Genomic DNA, 18676 nt, shown 5'->3' with positions numbered 1-18676 from the left:
CGTATTGATATTTTGTGCCTATGCCTTTTGCGACATTTCGCTTTTTTTTACCGATAAGTTTTATTGAATTCAAAGGTTTCGTGTCTGACACGGAACCATTTTGCAAACAAAACAGCCGTCTAATACCGAATGACCAAATATTATTGCCGATGTGATATGACACTGCAATAATACCTACTATCCATGTTTTTCATAAACAAATCAAGTTACTAGAATATCTACACTTCTAATTGTTGACGTCAAACGGGAATTGATAGATGATATCAATTCGCGGGAATCATAGACAAATTACATAGGATTCGTTTGGACTAATAAAAAACATTGAAAAAAAGTGGAAGCCTCTCGACGTTGCTACCGCGTTTATTTGGTCACCGACTTTTAGTCATGTGACAAAGAGTAAATTATTTGTAAATATTGTTTTCCTTTTTATTGATTTTTGAAGTCAGTTTTTTTAAATATGGAAAATGGTTTTTAGTCGATATTTTTTTGGAGGTCAATGATGTTAATTTTAGGTCAAAGGGTATGAGCGTTCATTCCCTCGAGAGTACTGAAAATTGAGTTTTATGCGATAGGGTCACACGGGAATACCATATTCCCGTATACCGATACGGGAATTATTTTACTTAATTAAGCTTCAATAGGTACCTATTACCTTGTCGAAATAAAAAAAAATCAACAGTTACCTAGTACCTAGTAGCTTAAATCTGACTATTTTTGTACAGGGCGTTCACACTTGCGGATTTTCCGCTCAGTTTTTCCGAACGACAACGCTCGCTCGACAACTAACAACAATAATTGTCAACAAACGGTACAAAATATACCACACCAACCGTGTGAGGATTTTTTTCCTTCGAAAGGTGACGCTCGTACCTAATTCGCGAAAAAACCGCCAGTCTGGATGGCTCTTATTACTCTCTTAATAGAAAGAGGCCAAAATGTTTTCCTTGTAAAAGTATTGCGTAGTCAAGTGCGAGTCGCATCAATTGGTCAAGTTAAGGCCAAGGCTATTCAGAATAAACGTCTGATTCTTTCCACGTACATACGCCTATAAACATATCTTTAGATACATAGGCATTATGTATAGCATACCTACGTCTTTCATCTTTCATTGACGACAATTTGATTCGCGTCGTAAAAACGACTAACGAGACTTATTGAGCAAATTAAAATTTGGTGTTTTTGCGAACTCGTGTAGAAATATAGGTGTATGCTTTTTTATCTATCTGATTTATTCGAAAAACAAATTGATTGACTTCAAAAAAAGGAGGATATTTTATATTTTATCAATACACTTTTACCTCATTAACGATTCTAAAATTAAATGTAGATAATTTAATGCGGGAGATAAAATAATTTTAAGAATTTTCCTCGAATTTTCAAACAACATTAAGCTCACTTCGTTGTTATACTTATTTATAGCCTTAAAAACTATTTACATTTATAGTTTAAACGTTAAAAAGGCCGGCTACCATAAACAAAAGTTTTGAAACGTAGAAGCGATAAAGCCGGTGCATACCTCACCGAACGGCTCGCGTCCAATGACGAAACTCACCTTGAGCTTTGATATGTGCTGACGAAATAGCTGCCTTTACTTACAAACACACAGTTTATCCTAAGTTGCATGCTTTTATGTATAAAAATAAACATAGATATAAACATAAAACAGGACTCCATAATTATTTATCTATGGTATACTTAGTGAATTTTAACTTTAAAAAGACCCCAAAATAGTAATTAAATTGTATAAAGAGCAATTTTTATTCAAAATAGCCTAGTAGTTTTAACTGACATTAATAAACATAGTGCAATATCGACATTTCTATAATCAGAAAAAAAAACGGAAAAAATATACTTATTAAAAAACTTCGCCAAAGAAGTCAGTTATGGGTGTGTCTTATGATGATTATATTAACATTTATTTAAAACACTATCAATCAAAAGTCTAGGCAGCAAGCTGCGATGACTTGACTAAGCTATATTTACTTTAAATGTGAAATGAAACAGCAGTTTGTACTAGCTAACACATAATTAGATGATGCAATAAGGCTCCTATCTTGCTTATAAAGAGATTGCTTTTGGAATCGCTTAAAATACATGACATGTAAAAGCAAGGCTATTGTCCTAAGAATTTAAATTTGGATACACCATAAAATTGGCCATTGACAATCCTTAATGTAGAACACAAAGAGTTATTCGTCCTTTTTACACTTTTATTCATGTTAATGATGTCATCTAGAACTGTCAAATCATTAGTTAATATGACAAAAATAAATAAATTTATCAGTGCATCTAAATCGCGATATTGTTATTAAACGAGTAACATTATGATTACATGCAAAACATATCGATAAAATGTAAAAAACCCCCGACCCAAAAAAAGTAAACCCTATAAAAAGCATAAAATAACTTTTAACACTACGTAAACTAAATTTTGTCGTGTCGGGGGACCGCTCTAATTCATTACTTTAGATACGTGTTTTTTTTTTTTAAACGAATGTTGTAATTAGGTAGGTATCATTTGATTTATGTAAGTATTTATGAAGGTAAAAAGCGGTCCCCCGACACGTCAAAATTTAGTTTACGTAGTGTTAAAAGTTATTTTATGCTTTTTATAGGGTTTACTTTTTTTGGGTCGGGGGTTTTTTTAAATTTATAATTTAATTTTATTTCATGCTTTTTAAAGGAGCTCCTTAATTTTTCCTTCTTTAATTTAATTTATTTTATCTTAAGATGGGGTCGCTATATGCGATCTCGGCCAAAGGAAGCTGTTTAATAATCCTCATGACAAACTGGCTCGATTGGGAAACAATAAAGACCTTTGGACATTCTAGATTTTCAGCAAAAATATAAATCGGTTTATCCATTTCATTCCGGTATTCCAGGGTTTCATCCGCCATATCCCATTTCCAGCATCAGGTTCTCGTCAATCAGAAACATGAAGAGAACTCGTCAAGACAAATTCAACGAGCCCAAACTCGATGGGTTTACTAAAAGGCAGTTCAGGGTTACGTCTCCTACCTTCGTGCCCTACCAGCAGACCAGCTCAGTGGTTCCAAAAGACATTAGTGTTTCAAATTTCAGATCCCACATATACTTGCAAGTAAACTGAGCGTGTAACATTCCTATCACATCTAGCAAACGAGCTGATGACCTTGAAGACCTGAACCGATTTCCACCAAACATAGCTAAGAACACTCCCGACTGGCATACCTTTTAAACAAAAAAAACCGCATTACAATCGGATCATCCGTTTGGGAGCTACGATGCCACATACACACACACACACACACACACACACACACACACACAGACACGTCAAACTTATAACACCCCGTCGTTTTTGCGTCGGGGGTTAAAAATAACAAGTTGTTTCGTTGCGCACGTCACTGACACACCCGCGGTCTCGACCAATGAGAGCGCGCCGTGCAAACACTCCTCCACTATATAGTGCGCGCGCGCAACTTTATAACCACTCCGTTACCAGAGTTCTATCACGCATAGTATTAAATGGGTTACAAATTAAACACTATAGCGTATTATAGGTGGCTTATAATTCTGTTCAGCTTCAGTAATTTTGATCAAATCTAACTCTGGTATTTTAAGTTTATTTTTTCAATTTTCCAATTGCAAGTATTATATTTTTGTTAAGTTTTGATTTAATTTTATAGTTACTTTTAATAACTTAAATATTAAAAATGTTGCACCTCAACACTGTCCCTGAAGATTACGTGAGGAAGACCAACCAGTAAGTTTATTTTTATACATTTTCCATGCTCTGAAAACATTTTTCCTGCTCTCTGAATGTGTCCTCTTAACTAATCTAAACTGTTTTTCGATGTTTCATTTCTCATTCATCTCTATATCTTAAAAAAATGCTTTATTCCATTACAAGAAAACTTCAAATACTGACTTATTTACCAATTCCTTTTATCAACTTTTCTTCCAAATTCATAAAATCTAAACAAATCTTTTAACAAATTAAATGTAAACTTTATTTATGTAATTCTTTTGTATTGGCCATTAATATTATACATTACATGCCTAAAACCAAAATCATCAGATTCCAACAATTTGACATGATTAAAAAAATACAAAATTTCTACTTAAAGATTGCCTAGGTACTTAATTCATTAATATCAGTCAGGTTTTTTTCCAATAGTCGTTAATTTACAGTTTTGCGCCTACGTCATGCGGTTCCTCAAACAAATCATGTTACAGCCAAACGTTATTGTTTTCAATTGAGTCAAATTACAAGGCAGACTGAAATTATTGCCCACATTTTTTGTCTATCAATGAGTTGCTAATTCCTACATACAATATATCAAGTCACGTACCCAATACCTACCTCATATTTAGGTCTATAATTCACTGACAGCATAAACGTGCGTTTTTCTTAAACGGTTGTTCGTTTAGTTTGAAAATTAAACATGAATATTCATAGCAAACAGTATATAGAAGTTAGTTGCTAAATCAAAATAAATCAAAACCGCGCGAATCTGTCCATCCGTCGTTGCTGGGAAGTTTGTTCTTCACCGCTTCTTCGTCCCAGCCATAACATTAGGAAGTGGCGAAAGGGGGGCGTTTTGGGGGTGCCGACCTTTTGTAATTTTGACGTGAAAAAGATGCTAAAAACTAGCCTAGTGACAATAAACATTTTTGACTTTGATCATAAGGTTGAGCAAGGCTAGGCAGATGAGATGATGAAACGGTTGTTTAAACTGACGTGTAAGCTGTCGGTGAACTTGGGCCTTAAGTCGTTAGTGGATCAGGTATCGCAAAAAATCATTCATAGCGTTTTTTGTAGTTAGAATGTAATTGTAAATATATTAGGCCATGTAACTGTACCAAATTCTATAGCGTTTGAGACCTAGAGTGAAAGAGAAAAAGTATCGGTAGACATGTGCTTCTTTAGACCTCTAATTTCCATGGTAGGTACAGTAAACTTCAGTGGTAACAGATTTATAGGAAAATCGTACTTATTCCTATTGAGTTAAGGCGCATGACAGTTACCACTGATGTGCAGTCTACCGTACCTCTTTTCATGAGCGCTTAACTTTCACAAAAATCTTTCCTCTGGGAAATATATAGGTACTAAGTAATAAATAGAGGAACTATAGCACCTGTGATCTTAGTTAGGTACTTATTTTTCAACCGCTTTTGTTTTTATTCAAACACAAAAACAAATGACTATCCTATAATCAAACATATAATGTATAATCACCGAATCGGATTTAAACATATTGTGCAAGATTAATAACATAATACTTAGATACATATAATCTATTTATCTAACGCTTATAAATATTCCGAAATCCGTACAAAGTGCGCGTACAAGATAACGACAGACCTTTACATGAATTGACCGACATTTTGTGACCGGTTCAAAGTTCTGCGTTACCCTGAACACTGGTCAAAACGCAATAGATAGCGTTAATTACTTCATATCAATAGTTTCGACATCCCAATTTTATTTATTAGAACGAATTAATTAAAGGAGATTTGTTAATGACCCTTTTTGGTATTTGGTAGTCCAATGATCAATCTTTTTTCTGACGTCGCAGTAAAATTGCAGTCGCAGTACACATGAAATGCTTATAAAAATTGAGTATTTTTTTTCATAGCAAAATAAACCTTCTAAAATTGTGTCATTCTACGTTAATACTTTTCTTCTAACATAAGTTTTGTTTTGTCTACAGGTATGCCCAAGTGGCTCTGGCCTGTGGGCGCGCGGCCCACCAAACAGCTCTCCGGGGTGCAAGCGCTCCTAGCCCTCAACTTGCTGCTTTGACCCCCAAGGTAAGAACTTTAGACCTTAACAGGTTGGACTTCACAGTAGAAGCATAGAGTCTGAATATAAGCCCAGTTCTTGAAATAGCGTCTTCCTATTTTGGGTGTAACTAAGTAGATACTTACCTACCTATAATAATTAGACCAGTAGAATAAGGGTCTTTACTATACGTGCTTCATTTCATGGTTACGTAATAATAGATAATTTTTTTCCGGAAGAAATGCAGGTTTTGCAAAATAGATAATCTTCATAAACAATAACAAGGAAACGAGTATTGCTACAGAGAAAACGATTTGTCCTTAAATAAAAATAGCTGCAACAGTCTCGATAACGCAAAGGAAAATTGCCTCTGAACTCTGTAGTACTTAAGTAAATCGATAACTGCAGACAGCTGTCTATTTTTGACTTAAGGGAGTTTAAAAATGTAAGAGCCATTAAGTATTGCATGTCTCTGTAACCATGTAAGGGATCGATAAGTTGTAAATTGTTTATTAAAGACGAACCATAATACCTACTGATTGTATGTACTACGGATGACTTTTGTGTTATATTAATTGGAGAAAAAGACTTTTATAAAACTGATAATTATGTAGATATAATTATAGAACTTAGAGAAACATTGCAAAATATTCAAAACACGAACATTATAATATGTGTCCCTACTTTTAAATTGAGTAATTACTCAACTTTGTTTAACTGGCGCATAGAAACCTTTAATAATTTACTACATCTAGATTTGCAGACATACAACTATGCAACGGCATTTGATTCTAACTTAGATTTGTGTTATGATTTTACAATGTTTTCTAAATTCGATAGGAAAATTAACAACCATGGTATGAGAAACATCTTTCATAATCTATCGTTGACTATAGCTGATTATTCATATTGTCAACCAGAAATGGTCGACGATAATCAAACAAACTTATCATCTCCACGATACGAGTTTTTTCGTTAATCAATTAAATATAATGCATCAAAACATTGCCGGACTCCTAAACAAGTCCGATTTATTGGTTATTTACATACAAGAATTGTTAAGCAAACAAATTACATTAGATATTATATGTATAACTGAACATTTCATTATGTCTGGCCAAGAGAAATTACTATGCATACCTAATTATAAACTAGCGGCGTGTTACGCTAGACCAAACATTAAGCGCGGTGGAGCTTGTATATTAGTTAAAAAAGGTCTTGAATATAAAGAGCTGCCTGACATTATGAGACATTCGGTTGCAGGAATTATAGAATGTTGCGCAATTGAATTAACCTCACAAAAACTAACAATTTTATGTGTTTATAGACCGCCAAAATATACTGATTTTAACATATTTTATGAAAAGCTAGACATTATACTGAAAAATATATGTAATAAAACAAACAAAAAAATTATTATGTGCGGAGACTTCAACATAGATATCTTGAAAAAAAACAAAATCAGCATGGAGTTTGAATACTTTCTTATGAATTACAATCTAAAACTAGAAATAAATGAACCAACCAGACCACATAGTAAAACTTGTTTAGATAATTTTGCACACAATTCAAAACAAACCTGTCAGAGTGAGATAATAGATTTCGGTCTGTCTGATCATACGGCTCAGATATTAAAAATTAAAGTTAATAGGTTTCGTCAAATCAAAACTTGGAAAACATTAAGACGAGACATATCTGAAGAAAACTTAATGATCTTTAAAAATCATCTCCAAAGCTTATCGTTTTCAGACGTTTATAGCACGGACGACCCTAATAAGGCATATGATAATTTTTTAGAAATATTTCTGCTCCTGTATGAATTATGCTTCCCATTAAAAACAGTGACACTACGTTCCGAAAAGAAGATCAAATGGGTTTCTAAAGGTATTAGAATCTGCAGCAAAAAGCAACGCCAATTGCTCTGGGTACAAAGACTTAGGCCTACAAATGAAAATAAAATAAAATTTAAACAATATTCAAACAGGTTTAAAAAAATTATCAAATTGACCCAGAAAGCACAAAACAATTATCTAATAAAAAATTCTAAAAATAAATCCAAAACCTCTTGGCAAATAATAAATAGCTCAAAATCTATAACTGAACCCATAACCAATATAAAAAAAGATGGTGCAATAATAACTAACCCTAAGGAAATAGCCCAAACGTTTAACGATTTCTTTACCGATCAAGTCTCCTCATCCACGAACTTAAGTAAAGAAGTTGTTAAAATTAAAAGTAACCCTCACTCTATCTTTATGGCCCCTACTGTTCCCCACGACATTGTAAGAGTGATCAGATCCTTAAAAAACAAGAAAAGTTTTGGTTATGACGGTATCTCAACAAACGTCATAAAATTTGTTTCTACCATTATAGCTGATCCTCTGAGCCACATTATCAATGCAAGCATATCAGCTGGTGTTTTCCCCAATAGTCTTAAAACTACAATAATTAAACCACTTCACAAGAAGAATAATAAAGAAGAAACGACAAATTACAGACCCATAGCCTTAATTCCCGTTTTCTCTAAAGTCATAGAAAAAGTTATCTATGAATCATTCTACTCTTTCTTTTCAAGATATAATATTCTTTGTGATGAACAAAAAGGGTTTCGAAAGAATAAGAATATTAATATGGCGATATATGACCTAATAAATAAAATATTGATTAATGTAGACAAAAAAATACCAATTTGCGCCATATTCACCGACATGACAAAAGCTTTTGACACTGTAGACCATGAAACGCTTCTGATCAAACTTAATGCTTACGGTATAAGAGGGAATGCCTTAAGCCTGATAAAATCATACCTAAGCGGACGTATTCAATATACCGAAATATCTAATGTATGCGTCAAATCCAAAAGAGAAATCAAATACTTATCTCATCCTAGGAAATTAAATATGGCGTGCCGCAAGGCAGCGTTCTAGGGCCGTTATTATTTTTGCTGTATATAAATGATCTTCCCCAACATCAGCTACCCTTGCGTGTTATTTGCCGACGATAGTACGGTCCTAATAGAATGTGTCAATAGAGAAATATATGAAGATGAAATAAATAATTCACTTAAATTAATAATTAATTGGCTCAACAAAAATAATCTTGTGATAAATCTCAGCAAAACAAATATTATGCACTTTTATCAAAGAATTCATCCTTTAAACCTAAACATTAACTATAACGGTCAAACCATTGATAGCACTAACATAGCAAAATTTCTGGGTATAATAGTGGACAGTCAATTAACATGGAAACCACAAGCTGATGAAATTTGTAAAAAATTAAGTACTACTGCGTATATTCTTTACAATTTGTCAAAAAAAGCGAACATTGAAACATTACTGATAGCTTATCACGGTTTGGTGGTTTCTATCCTAAGGTTTGGTGTGGTATTTTGGGGCAATTGTTCTGAAAGAGAGGCTGTATTTAAATGTCAAAAACGGTGCATAAGGGCGATTTTTAATCTTAAGGTAACAGACAGCTGCATCCCTATCTTCAAGACACACAATATCTTAACTTTTCCTTGCCTTTACATTTTAGAAGTAGCTATTTTCGTTAAAACTAACACCGATTTGTTTCCTACATTAAGTAACACGAGAACACGAACTACAGCCATGCGATCAAAATATAGGAATCTATTGAACAAAGGCCAGTATAACACTACATTGGCTAAGAAAAACATTATTGGTATGGCACCTACTATATTTAACAAATTACCGAATTCCATAAAAGATCAGCCCCTGAGAAAATTTAAAAACCTCCTGTCCGCGCTGCTAACTAAGAAATGTTATTATTCCGTTACAGATTTTTTAAATGATGACTTGTAACCTATTGTTCTTCTCAGTTATTATAATTTAGTTTTCATGATCTTATTTTTAATTGTAAGTATCTACTTTAGAATTTTAAGATTTCTCTAATCTATAATTGTAAGAAAATTTGTATGCCAACAGGCAGAATGTACTGGAACTGTATTTTTTAAGCTAAGACCATTATTGTTGTACCTACATTCTATACAAATAAATAAATAAATAAATAAATAAATGTATGAACAAGTAGTCTAGACGTAACAAATAATATGATATGTGAAATTTTCTTTTGAAGAATTCTAGGCAGTTGTCTGCTATTACGTAGTAACTATTAAGTAATATATGGTTCTTACAATGATTTCTATATGTTAGTAAGCAATAGAGGAATAGACTATATTCACAAAAAAAATCTATGATATAGTCCACATTGAGCCTAAAGATATTCTACGTTTAAAAATAGACGACACCAATTAAAAAAATACTGGCCACGAAAAACCTAACGAACCTCCATGTCACCAGGTCCGAGCCTTCGTGGAGCGCAGTGCTGCTCTCTGCCAGCCGGAACATGTGCACGTCTGTGACGGCTCCGAGGCTGAGGCCGCTGCCTTGTTGCATATCATGCAGCAGCAGGGCATGCTTAAGCGCTTGCCTAAGTATGATAACTGGTAAGTGGTCTCAAAAACGTTAAAAGACACACACACACACACATACACACATGTCTCTAGCCTAGTAACTACTGTTAGGTACTTGGTTTAATAACGCTTTAATCAATCTTGTTAGAAAACTGACACATGTTAAAAGTTTCCTTCATCAGAATAAATATTACGATAGTCAAATTCATACACATACACACATATGAATATGTATCCCAAATATTGGGCCACCCAATAATTCCTGTAAAGTTATTAAAGGAATACTCATGCTAGAGTATTATGTCCTAGTTTTAAGATTGTTGTAAAAAAAAAATAAAGCAATACCACCTTTAGAGAATTTGGCGAAAAACCAAAAAACCACCACCCAATTTTTCTTCCCCATTCAAATTCTAATGTCACCTGTTCTTTAGCTGGCTGGCCCGCACCGACCCAGCTGACGTAGCCCGCGTGGAGTCTCGCACCTTTATCTGCTCCGAGAAGGAGAGGGACGTGGTGCCCATCGCCCGTGCTGGTCAGAAGTCCGCTCTGGGCAACTACATCGCTCCCAGTGATTACGATAAGGCTATCACCGAGAGGTTCCCTGGATGTATGAGAGGTAAGTCTTCGAACGCCGTGACTTTATGATTTTCATTTGTTTATGGAGGTATCTCTAAGAAATTAAGTGTAAAATCTTATAGAAGTCTTAAAGAGACCCCTTTGACGTAAGCATTAAAGACAAAAAGTTCGTATTCTTTTTATTTTGTAACAGATGTAATTTTAATAGATGCTCTGCCATCGTACAATCCTTTAGGAGTTCTAGAAAGGCCCTTGTGACCTAGTTCCCGGGAGACATACTCGCAGCTTTCGAATTAGAGTACCTATTCGCGGCAAAGTTGTTCTTAAATCATGAGACTGCAGAATTGATTTGCAAGCAACACGTCACTAACTTGTTTAATAAAATGCAAAAAAAAGTAATCATGCATAAACTATTTCCTGATATTGATTGCAAACAAAGGTGACCTTTAGTGCGCGCCTAATATGCAAGATGACATAACTATTGAACAATCTAACGCGGAAGATTTTTTTGCTAAGCTTCGTGAAAACATTCTCAAACCTCCTTAGCAAAGTTTCCCAAACAATGTTTATAAACTGAACTTTAGAACAAAGAAACAAAAGACGTACGTTTTCCGTTTTACACAATGAGCGATGAATCGGTTTCCCAAAATCTTTGTATCACGTATTGAGTAATGAAAGGGTAGATATCGGAGTTTCCCATACATTGATAGAGGTGCATAATAATATAAATGTATATCAATCTGTCTGCATATCATGTGTCTGTAAACGCAGACTCCCCTTAAAATCAATACAGCGGACTGGGCCCGGCTGGATGTAATTAGCTATAGGTACAGGTGCAGTTACTATATCTGTGGAGTACCTATGTTTGTTACATTGCAATTTGTTTTAAAACATCAAAGAGCTTTGGGCAGTCGTTTGTTTTGACAGCCGAGGGGAGAAATTAATTTGCAATATTGGATGCCGACCCTAATATATTTGGGAAAAGTCTAGACAGATTTTTTGTTTGAGTGACATGTCCATTATGCTTTAAAAGAATATAGGTACCTACATAGTATTTAAGAATGTTGATCAAAAATCCGGATTAATTATTTTCTCATTAAGGACGTATATGACGACTTTTAATGATGTTGTTTCGTGTATTTTGGGTACTACAAAACTAAATAACTTAAACTCGCTATTTCTCCAAAAAATTACAAATACTTTACCATTCAGTGCCGAATACCTAAGTTAATTTACATTTCTTTTTTGTCCGCAGGCCGCACTATGTACGTGATCCCATTTTCCATGGGCCCCGTCGGATCCCCACTGTCCAAGATCGGAGTGGAGATCACCGACTCTCCGTACGTCGTGTACTCCATGCGTGTTATGACCAGAATGGGTAAGTACTTCAATATTAACAGCATGACATCACACCTCAAAAAATTCATAAGAGGCTGAACCACAGAAGTTGCGCCAAAACAGGAATTTGACGGCTGGTTATCGCTTATACATGGTTGTGCAACCACCCTTAGTAAGCCCTATTTGATTAAAAAAAACCTTTTGCCTGACTTAAGACGGCCACTGAGAAATTTAATTCAGAAAAAAGCTAAACTTCAAATAAAAAATTAAGAACTTATTAAGTGCACTCACGAGCACCAGACAGGCAGCCAAATCAATACCATTAAAAAATAATCCTCACAAAAAACCAGACGAAATTATATTTGTGTATAAACACAGCATATTTTTGTCCGGTGTTGTCTGGCAACGACCAGGTATCAGAGAGCCTCTCGTGTCATATCAACCCTGGTTTTTATTAAGATGTTCAAGGGTCAAGTTATATTGGTAGAAGACTAGACTGGCTTCCCGTCGGGTCGATGTAAGGAGATGGAAGTATCCCCTAGCAACCCCTACAGGTCTTTCTATTAATAAATATATTCGTTTATTGAGCGTTCGCTGGTTAGAAGTCGCGTTGGCGCATATTGCAGGCCAATTCTGATCTCCCCCAAAATAATGAAATAATGCAATTATTTCATTATTTTAAAAAAATGCTTATTTATACTTTTGCCAATCAATTGACCACTGGGAGTATCAAAATTAGGCTGCAATTTTTTTTTGCTAGCTCATGCAAGTGCAGTCAGCAGCTGCTAAAGTGAATAGGTAACTTAAAAAAAAAACGCTTTTTGACATCAAGACATTTAATAAACATTTAAACCTAAATTTTTCCGCATCTGTCTTTAAGCTCGATACCACCACCTGCTCAGTAAATTAAGCCGTATACAGAAAGAAAGCTGCGCAGGTTACCAGCGCTGACAAGCGCCGATAAGCGCTTATATGTAAGTTTCCAGCTTCTATCAGCTTTCTTCCTGTATACGGCCTTAGGCCTGAAGAAGTGACAAATGGACAGACATGGATTCACATAGCTTTTATCTTATATCGTTTAGAGATCAAAAAAATAAAACATCTTTTGAAATAGTAATTAGTTAACATTTAGGGGTCTAAGCAAGCTGGTCTTGTTGCGGTCTGTCTACGGATGGTCTTTAGACAGACCCTCGCACTACGCGCCGATACCCAACTTCGTTTGGTAAAGGCTAGGCGGATGATGATTAAAATTGTTTTAATAGTTAACCCTGCACAAATACCTACATAACAAAAAGTTACATTTTACAAAATAGCCTTTTTAGCAAAAGACTTTACCGACCTTATCCGGTCGCGGAAATTTTGGCACTCAAAATTAGCCCAAGTACACCTTTCGAAAATTTATAGCAACCTAATGTTGCATCAAAGAGAAATAGAGGGTTGTTAAGAATACATAAAATAGAGGGCTAAGTTTGAGCGGCGTGTATTTCGCTCAGCTTAAATAATTCGTTATACCTCAAATTAGGCCTCATCTAGATCTTCCTGATCAGTTTCTGGATACATGATTTCGCCTTGAGGATTAGTGGGTCTACCATGGCTAGCTGGGAATGCGGGTTCCTCTGGTTCCTCTGGCTCTAAAGTGCCCGGCGCTGGGGGCAATTGGACCATAGGCACCTGTCCCTGCTCGCCACTCGGTCCAGCAGTTGGATATCGAAGTTGATCTTGCAGCACGCTGATATTCTTACCCAGCTCTCCAGCTTTCTGAATAATTTCAATGATGCTGGTCCAGGCGATGAACTTCTGGTCCGCAGTCAGTTGGCGAAGAGACGGGATCAGCATGAGAGCGAAGTTGAGATGCTCGTCTATTGGTGTGTGTGCCGGTTGCTGGATCTGCGGCACTGGCACGACGTAGGGCGTAGGCTTCACCTCGTGCATTTGCGAGAACTCAGCCACCATCCTCTCAGCAGTTGACAACGGAGGGGCTTCCTGACTCTCCTCATCCTCATTATTGTTATCCACATTGTTGTCCTCCTGCGTCGAAGTAGAAGGGATCAGGAACGACATGCTGTTGAAATGGGTGTGCTTCTTCTTCTTGGCCAATGGAGACATCTTGCGAACGCCTCCATAGCTCTTCAAGAAAGAGTTCTTCAACTTCAGCCACTTGGTTTGAACTTCGCGCACTGAAATTTAAAAACATCTGTGTATTAGGCTTGAGTTTACAACGGGGAGTAGAGGGGGGGGGGTGCCGCTTCAGATGTAAGAGGTGGGCACGCCCACAGAAGGCTAGATGCCTAAATCTGTCTATTTATGTATATAAATAATCCTTAATATTACACGTATTCGGCACACTCAGTACAAGCAATAACTTTTCGCCCAGGCATCGAACCCGGAACCTCAGCTCCCTTGCGCCCCCGCACCCCTCCATCTAAATATAGCTCTGGCCGGGGCTCAATCGATTTTTAATATCACACAATAATTCGCACTATCACATACTAATTAACACCTCTAAATACATCGAATTTGGAATTAAACGGTCTTCTTTTTTAATACTGGCAACAAAATAATTTTGAAAATGTTACCTTTGTCTCGTTTCTTGCGCGGGCTGAACTTGTTCCAGTCCTTGAATAATGCTTGGCAGACTTCGGTCCACTCCTTCTGCTTGGACATTCTCTCGAGATACTCGGCTTGAGCATTGCTGTAGAGAGCCGGGCGCTGCTTGATCTCAGAAATGAGCAGTTCTATGTTAAGAGCCTTGTCGGCGTCGCCGTTGCTAACGGAGGTAGATGGCTCCATGTCGCCGGGGTCCGTCACCGCGACTGCCGTGCGGCGGCCGGACGCATCCCCAGACTACATAGCTGCAACGACATCTACCTCTACGTATGCACCCGAAATTGGCGCCAATTCTAAATTCAACTTTGAAGTCTCAAAAAAATTTTTGAAGCTAAGCTAAATTTTACCGAATTATTTTTTCTGTTATTTATTTTTTAATAATTGTTCAATATTGTGGAGTCTTGTTGTTTTTCTAAGATTTGGTTTGATACTATTTTTATGGGGATGTAAATATGAGGGGTTCTCATTACAACGCCTACGTGTTGCGTAGGTCGCGACACGCCGTGACGTAGGTGCGCGGTTGGCGCGAACTTTAGCGACCCAATGAGAGACCGGGTTAAAGGGCGCGAAAGATTTAAAACAGTGATAGGGGTTGTTTGTGGTAATGTCGGACATTTATAATGAGATTCAAACCTCACGTGTAGTGTAATGTGTAGATAAACATTATGTTTGTATGAAATAAATAGATAACAGAAGTAGCTATTTCTATTAAACTAATATAAGCGTGTTAAAATTGATATGTAACTGCCTTTATGATGGCCTATTATCGAAATTGGAACACTCTAATTTACTTTTATTTAATCTGTTCTTTATACAAACTTACACACATGCATTAGTTGACTTTACCCCTAAAGAGACATTCCATCTGCCTATCATTTTCTCAACACCAGTTTCATTGGCTTCCAGTCTAACTGTATGCAGCTGAGTACCAGTGTTTTACTCGAAGCGACTCCCTATGTGACCGCCTCAACCCAGCTGCCTATGCTACCCGACCATTACTCATTGACCACTACTTGAATATGACCTCTATCCTTGTCTCCAGGAGCCAAAGTGTTGGAAGCTCTTCGTCAAGATGAGCAGTTCGTCCGCTGCTTACACGCGGTCGGCACCGGCGGTATTGCGGGCTGGCCCTGCGATCCGCCCCGGACTATCATTCTGCATAAGCCCGCTGACAATGAGATTGTTAGCTATGGTATGTATTTTGCTGATTTGAATTTGGAAGAATGTGGTTCATTTGTTTTTTGGATGTTAGAGAGTAATTTTTAGCACTGCAGTATATTGTGTACCTACCTACGTACTTGCAAACTATACTTAGTATGTACTTACTTAAAAATTGCATAAAGCAATGATCTGAATAATAATATGCATCTGCAAAGGTTGTATACAGTTAATTTCAAGATAGTAGAGTAAAACATGCAAGAAGTTAGAACAACAAAATAGAAAATCTGTAATGTAAGGATAGCAACGCCATCTATTGGTGTAAAACAAAAACTCTTCACAATTGTGTTTATGCAATCAAATGAAGAATGTATAAAATTCGAATTCTCAGGTTACATTAAATGTTATTTATGTATTTTTTGATTTGTCTATAGGTAGTGGTTATGGCGGCAACAGTTTATTGGGCAAGAAGTGCTTCGCTCTGAGATTGGGGTCTGTCATCGCGCGCCGAGAGGGATGGCTGGCTGAGCATATGCTGGTGAGTTCAAATGGCAATCAACACATTAAATAGATATACAAAAATTACCTACCATAATGTCGCCTATTAAAAATCGAATAGCATGTGTCTAAATAAAAGCAAATTTTTTTTTTTATTTCAATCTATCTTCATCGGACTACATATTTTATGGCTATTACACAATGGTCAGATTACATACTTATAATTTAAAGAGAAATACATTACAAGAAAAAAATCCCTGATCTTCTCAATTCATCAAATTCTCTTATATGTCTCTTATACCTACCAACATACATACCACTTGGCACCAGCTATACATACATGCTATCAAAAATAGCCGCATTATACCATCTACAAAAATCACCCCTACACCCCTTCAAAATACTAACCACCACTCTAATACCAGATCGTAGGAGTAACAGACCCCAAAGGCAGGAAGCGCTACATAGCCGCCGCGTTCCCCTCAGCCTGCGGCAAGACCAACCTCGCCATGATGACCCCCACACTGCCAGGGTACAAGGTCGAGTGTGTGGGAGACGATATAGCGTGGATGAAGTTCGATAAGAATGGAGTCTTGAGGGCTATCAACCCGGAGAATGGGTTCTTTGGTGTTGCTCCAGGTAAGAACAACAAAAATTATATAAAAGCATATTGTTCTGAATTCAGAATTTGATTGATCAGTTTTTCTTTAAACATAAAAAAAAATAAACAGACGTTCATCACATGTTTTAGAAAATTTTCCTTAAACATGTAACTTACATAAATATGTTACTTTTCGTAGTAAGACCAAGTATGTCGGCCATACTTATCCTTTCACTGTTTTTAAAATGACCATTTATTGTCATACTGTAGAATTTTCATTTATTACTCATGTAGGTATGTCATCATAATGAGCTACAAAAACATTAAGTATAAAATACCTATCCTAAAACCTTACGTACCTTCCACAGGAACCTCAGAAGCGACAAACCCCATAGCGATGTCAACAGTATTCCAAAACACGGTATTCACGAATGTCGGCGAGACCAGTGACGGCGGCGTCTGGTGGGAGGGCATGGGCAATGCTCCTGAAAGCCTCACTGACTGGAAGGGACAGCCCTGGGATGCTAGCAAGAAGACCCCCGCTGCACACCCTAACTCTAGGTAGGCTGAGTAGCTTTTGTGCCTTGACCTTTTTGGTGATATTTACTGAGCTTTATGGTTAATTTTGCGGTGTTGCCAGGATATAAAATTGTGGAATTAGCAATTATACAGTTTTTGATTTAAAGTTTGAACTACATAATTGTTGAATCAACAAAACCTTCCATTAACATTGAACTAGAGATCATTAATTAATCGATAAATATTTTAATTACTTGCAACTATCTACAATGAGAATTCAAGGAATTCCTCTAAGTGGATTCAATCAACTTATAAGGTGATATTTTAAAAGACGACGGACGGAGATAGCTACGACTAGCAAAAGAGAACCTAAACCCACAAAAAGACTTAACAACCTCAATTTTAACTCCAAATTTTTCCCCTCAGATTCTGCACCCCAGCGGAACAGTGCCCCATCATCGACCCTGAATGGGAGAGCGCTGAAGGCGTGCCCATCTCCGCCATCCTGCTGGGAGGGCGCAGGCCCGCAGGCGTGCCATTAGTAGTGGAGTCCCGCGACTGGCAACACGGCGTCTTCATGGGAGCCACCATGAGATCTGAAGCTACGGCTGCCGCTGAACATGCTGTAAGTTTGCTTTGCGACATGTTTTTCAAGTTATTTCGTAGGCTCCACTAATTAGAAGCGAGTTTGCTAGTTAATATATGTTTCGCATTTGTAAAGCTTCACTAATTCTAGAGTAAATTGACTCTTGACAGTTCTTGATAGTCCTTAAAGCTATGTTAAGCTATGTTACTACTGAGTGTAGCGGGGGAGCACCTCTGCATTGAATGTACAGCTAAAAAAATAGTTCAATGATTTCCCAAGTCCATCAATAGAAGCTTCGAACATCCATTACTGACTGTAATACGGCCTGTCAAATCGGATCGCAAAGTAACCGTCATAAAGGCCTTTTCCTTATAAGAACCCCATAATAAACCTTTCTTATTTTTCTCCAGGGCAAGGTAGTAATGCACGACCCCTTCGCGATGCGTCCGTTCTTCGGCTACAACTTCGGCGAGTACATCAAGCACTGGCTGTCCATGCCGCAGCAGGGCAGGCAGATGCCCAAGATCTTCCACGTCAACTGGTTCCGCAAGAATGATGAGGTGGGTACTCGTGATTTTGAAGAAAACCGGG

General features: G+C 36.8%; 2 protein-coding genes across 3 annotated transcripts in view; one reads left to right on the top strand and one right to left on the bottom strand.

The window, feature by feature from the left end:
• Positions 1 to 18676, top strand: part of LOC110381817 (phosphoenolpyruvate carboxykinase [GTP]) — a 37035-nt gene that overhangs the window by 17451 nt on the left and 908 nt on the right. Inside the window, exons 1-11 of one of the 2 annotated variants that reach the window (XM_064041501.1) lie at positions 3446 to 3745; positions 5697 to 5796; positions 10090 to 10235; positions 10634 to 10818; positions 12034 to 12156; positions 15766 to 15915; positions 16316 to 16419; positions 16805 to 17018; positions 17349 to 17541; positions 17926 to 18124; positions 18496 to 18645. In XM_064041501.1, coding sequence (XP_063897571.1) covers positions 3696 to 3745; positions 5697 to 5796; positions 10090 to 10235; positions 10634 to 10818; positions 12034 to 12156; positions 15766 to 15915; positions 16316 to 16419; positions 16805 to 17018; positions 17349 to 17541; positions 17926 to 18124; positions 18496 to 18645 — 1614 coding nt within the window. In that variant the 5' untranslated portion in view covers positions 3446 to 3695. Of the gene's footprint in view, positions 1 to 3445; positions 3746 to 5696; positions 5797 to 10089; positions 10236 to 10633; positions 10819 to 12033; positions 12157 to 15765; positions 15916 to 16315; positions 16420 to 16804; positions 17019 to 17348; positions 17542 to 17925; positions 18125 to 18495; positions 18646 to 18676 lie in introns of those variants that run through there. The other variant, XM_064041502.1, reaches the window with a different exon arrangement.
• LOC110381819 (uncharacterized) lies at positions 13086 to 15027 on the bottom strand. The gene is made up of 2 exons (XM_021342226.3): positions 14693 to 15027; positions 13086 to 14293 (listed from the first exon to the last, which is right to left on the bottom strand). Exons 1-2 carry the CDS (start codon positions 14904 to 14906, stop codon positions 13635 to 13637), a joined length of 873 nt encoding a protein of 290 aa, XP_021197901.3. The 5' UTR covers positions 14907 to 15027; the 3' UTR covers positions 13086 to 13634.

Source organism: Helicoverpa armigera, chromosome 25, assembly GCF_030705265.1.
Source record: "Helicoverpa armigera isolate CAAS_96S chromosome 25, ASM3070526v1, whole genome shotgun sequence".
In the NCBI taxonomy this organism is placed as follows: Eukaryota; Metazoa; Arthropoda; class Insecta; order Lepidoptera; family Noctuidae; genus Helicoverpa; species Helicoverpa armigera.
Note: the sequence above shows the minus strand (reverse complement) of the source record. Positions and strands in the feature narration are given on the sequence as shown.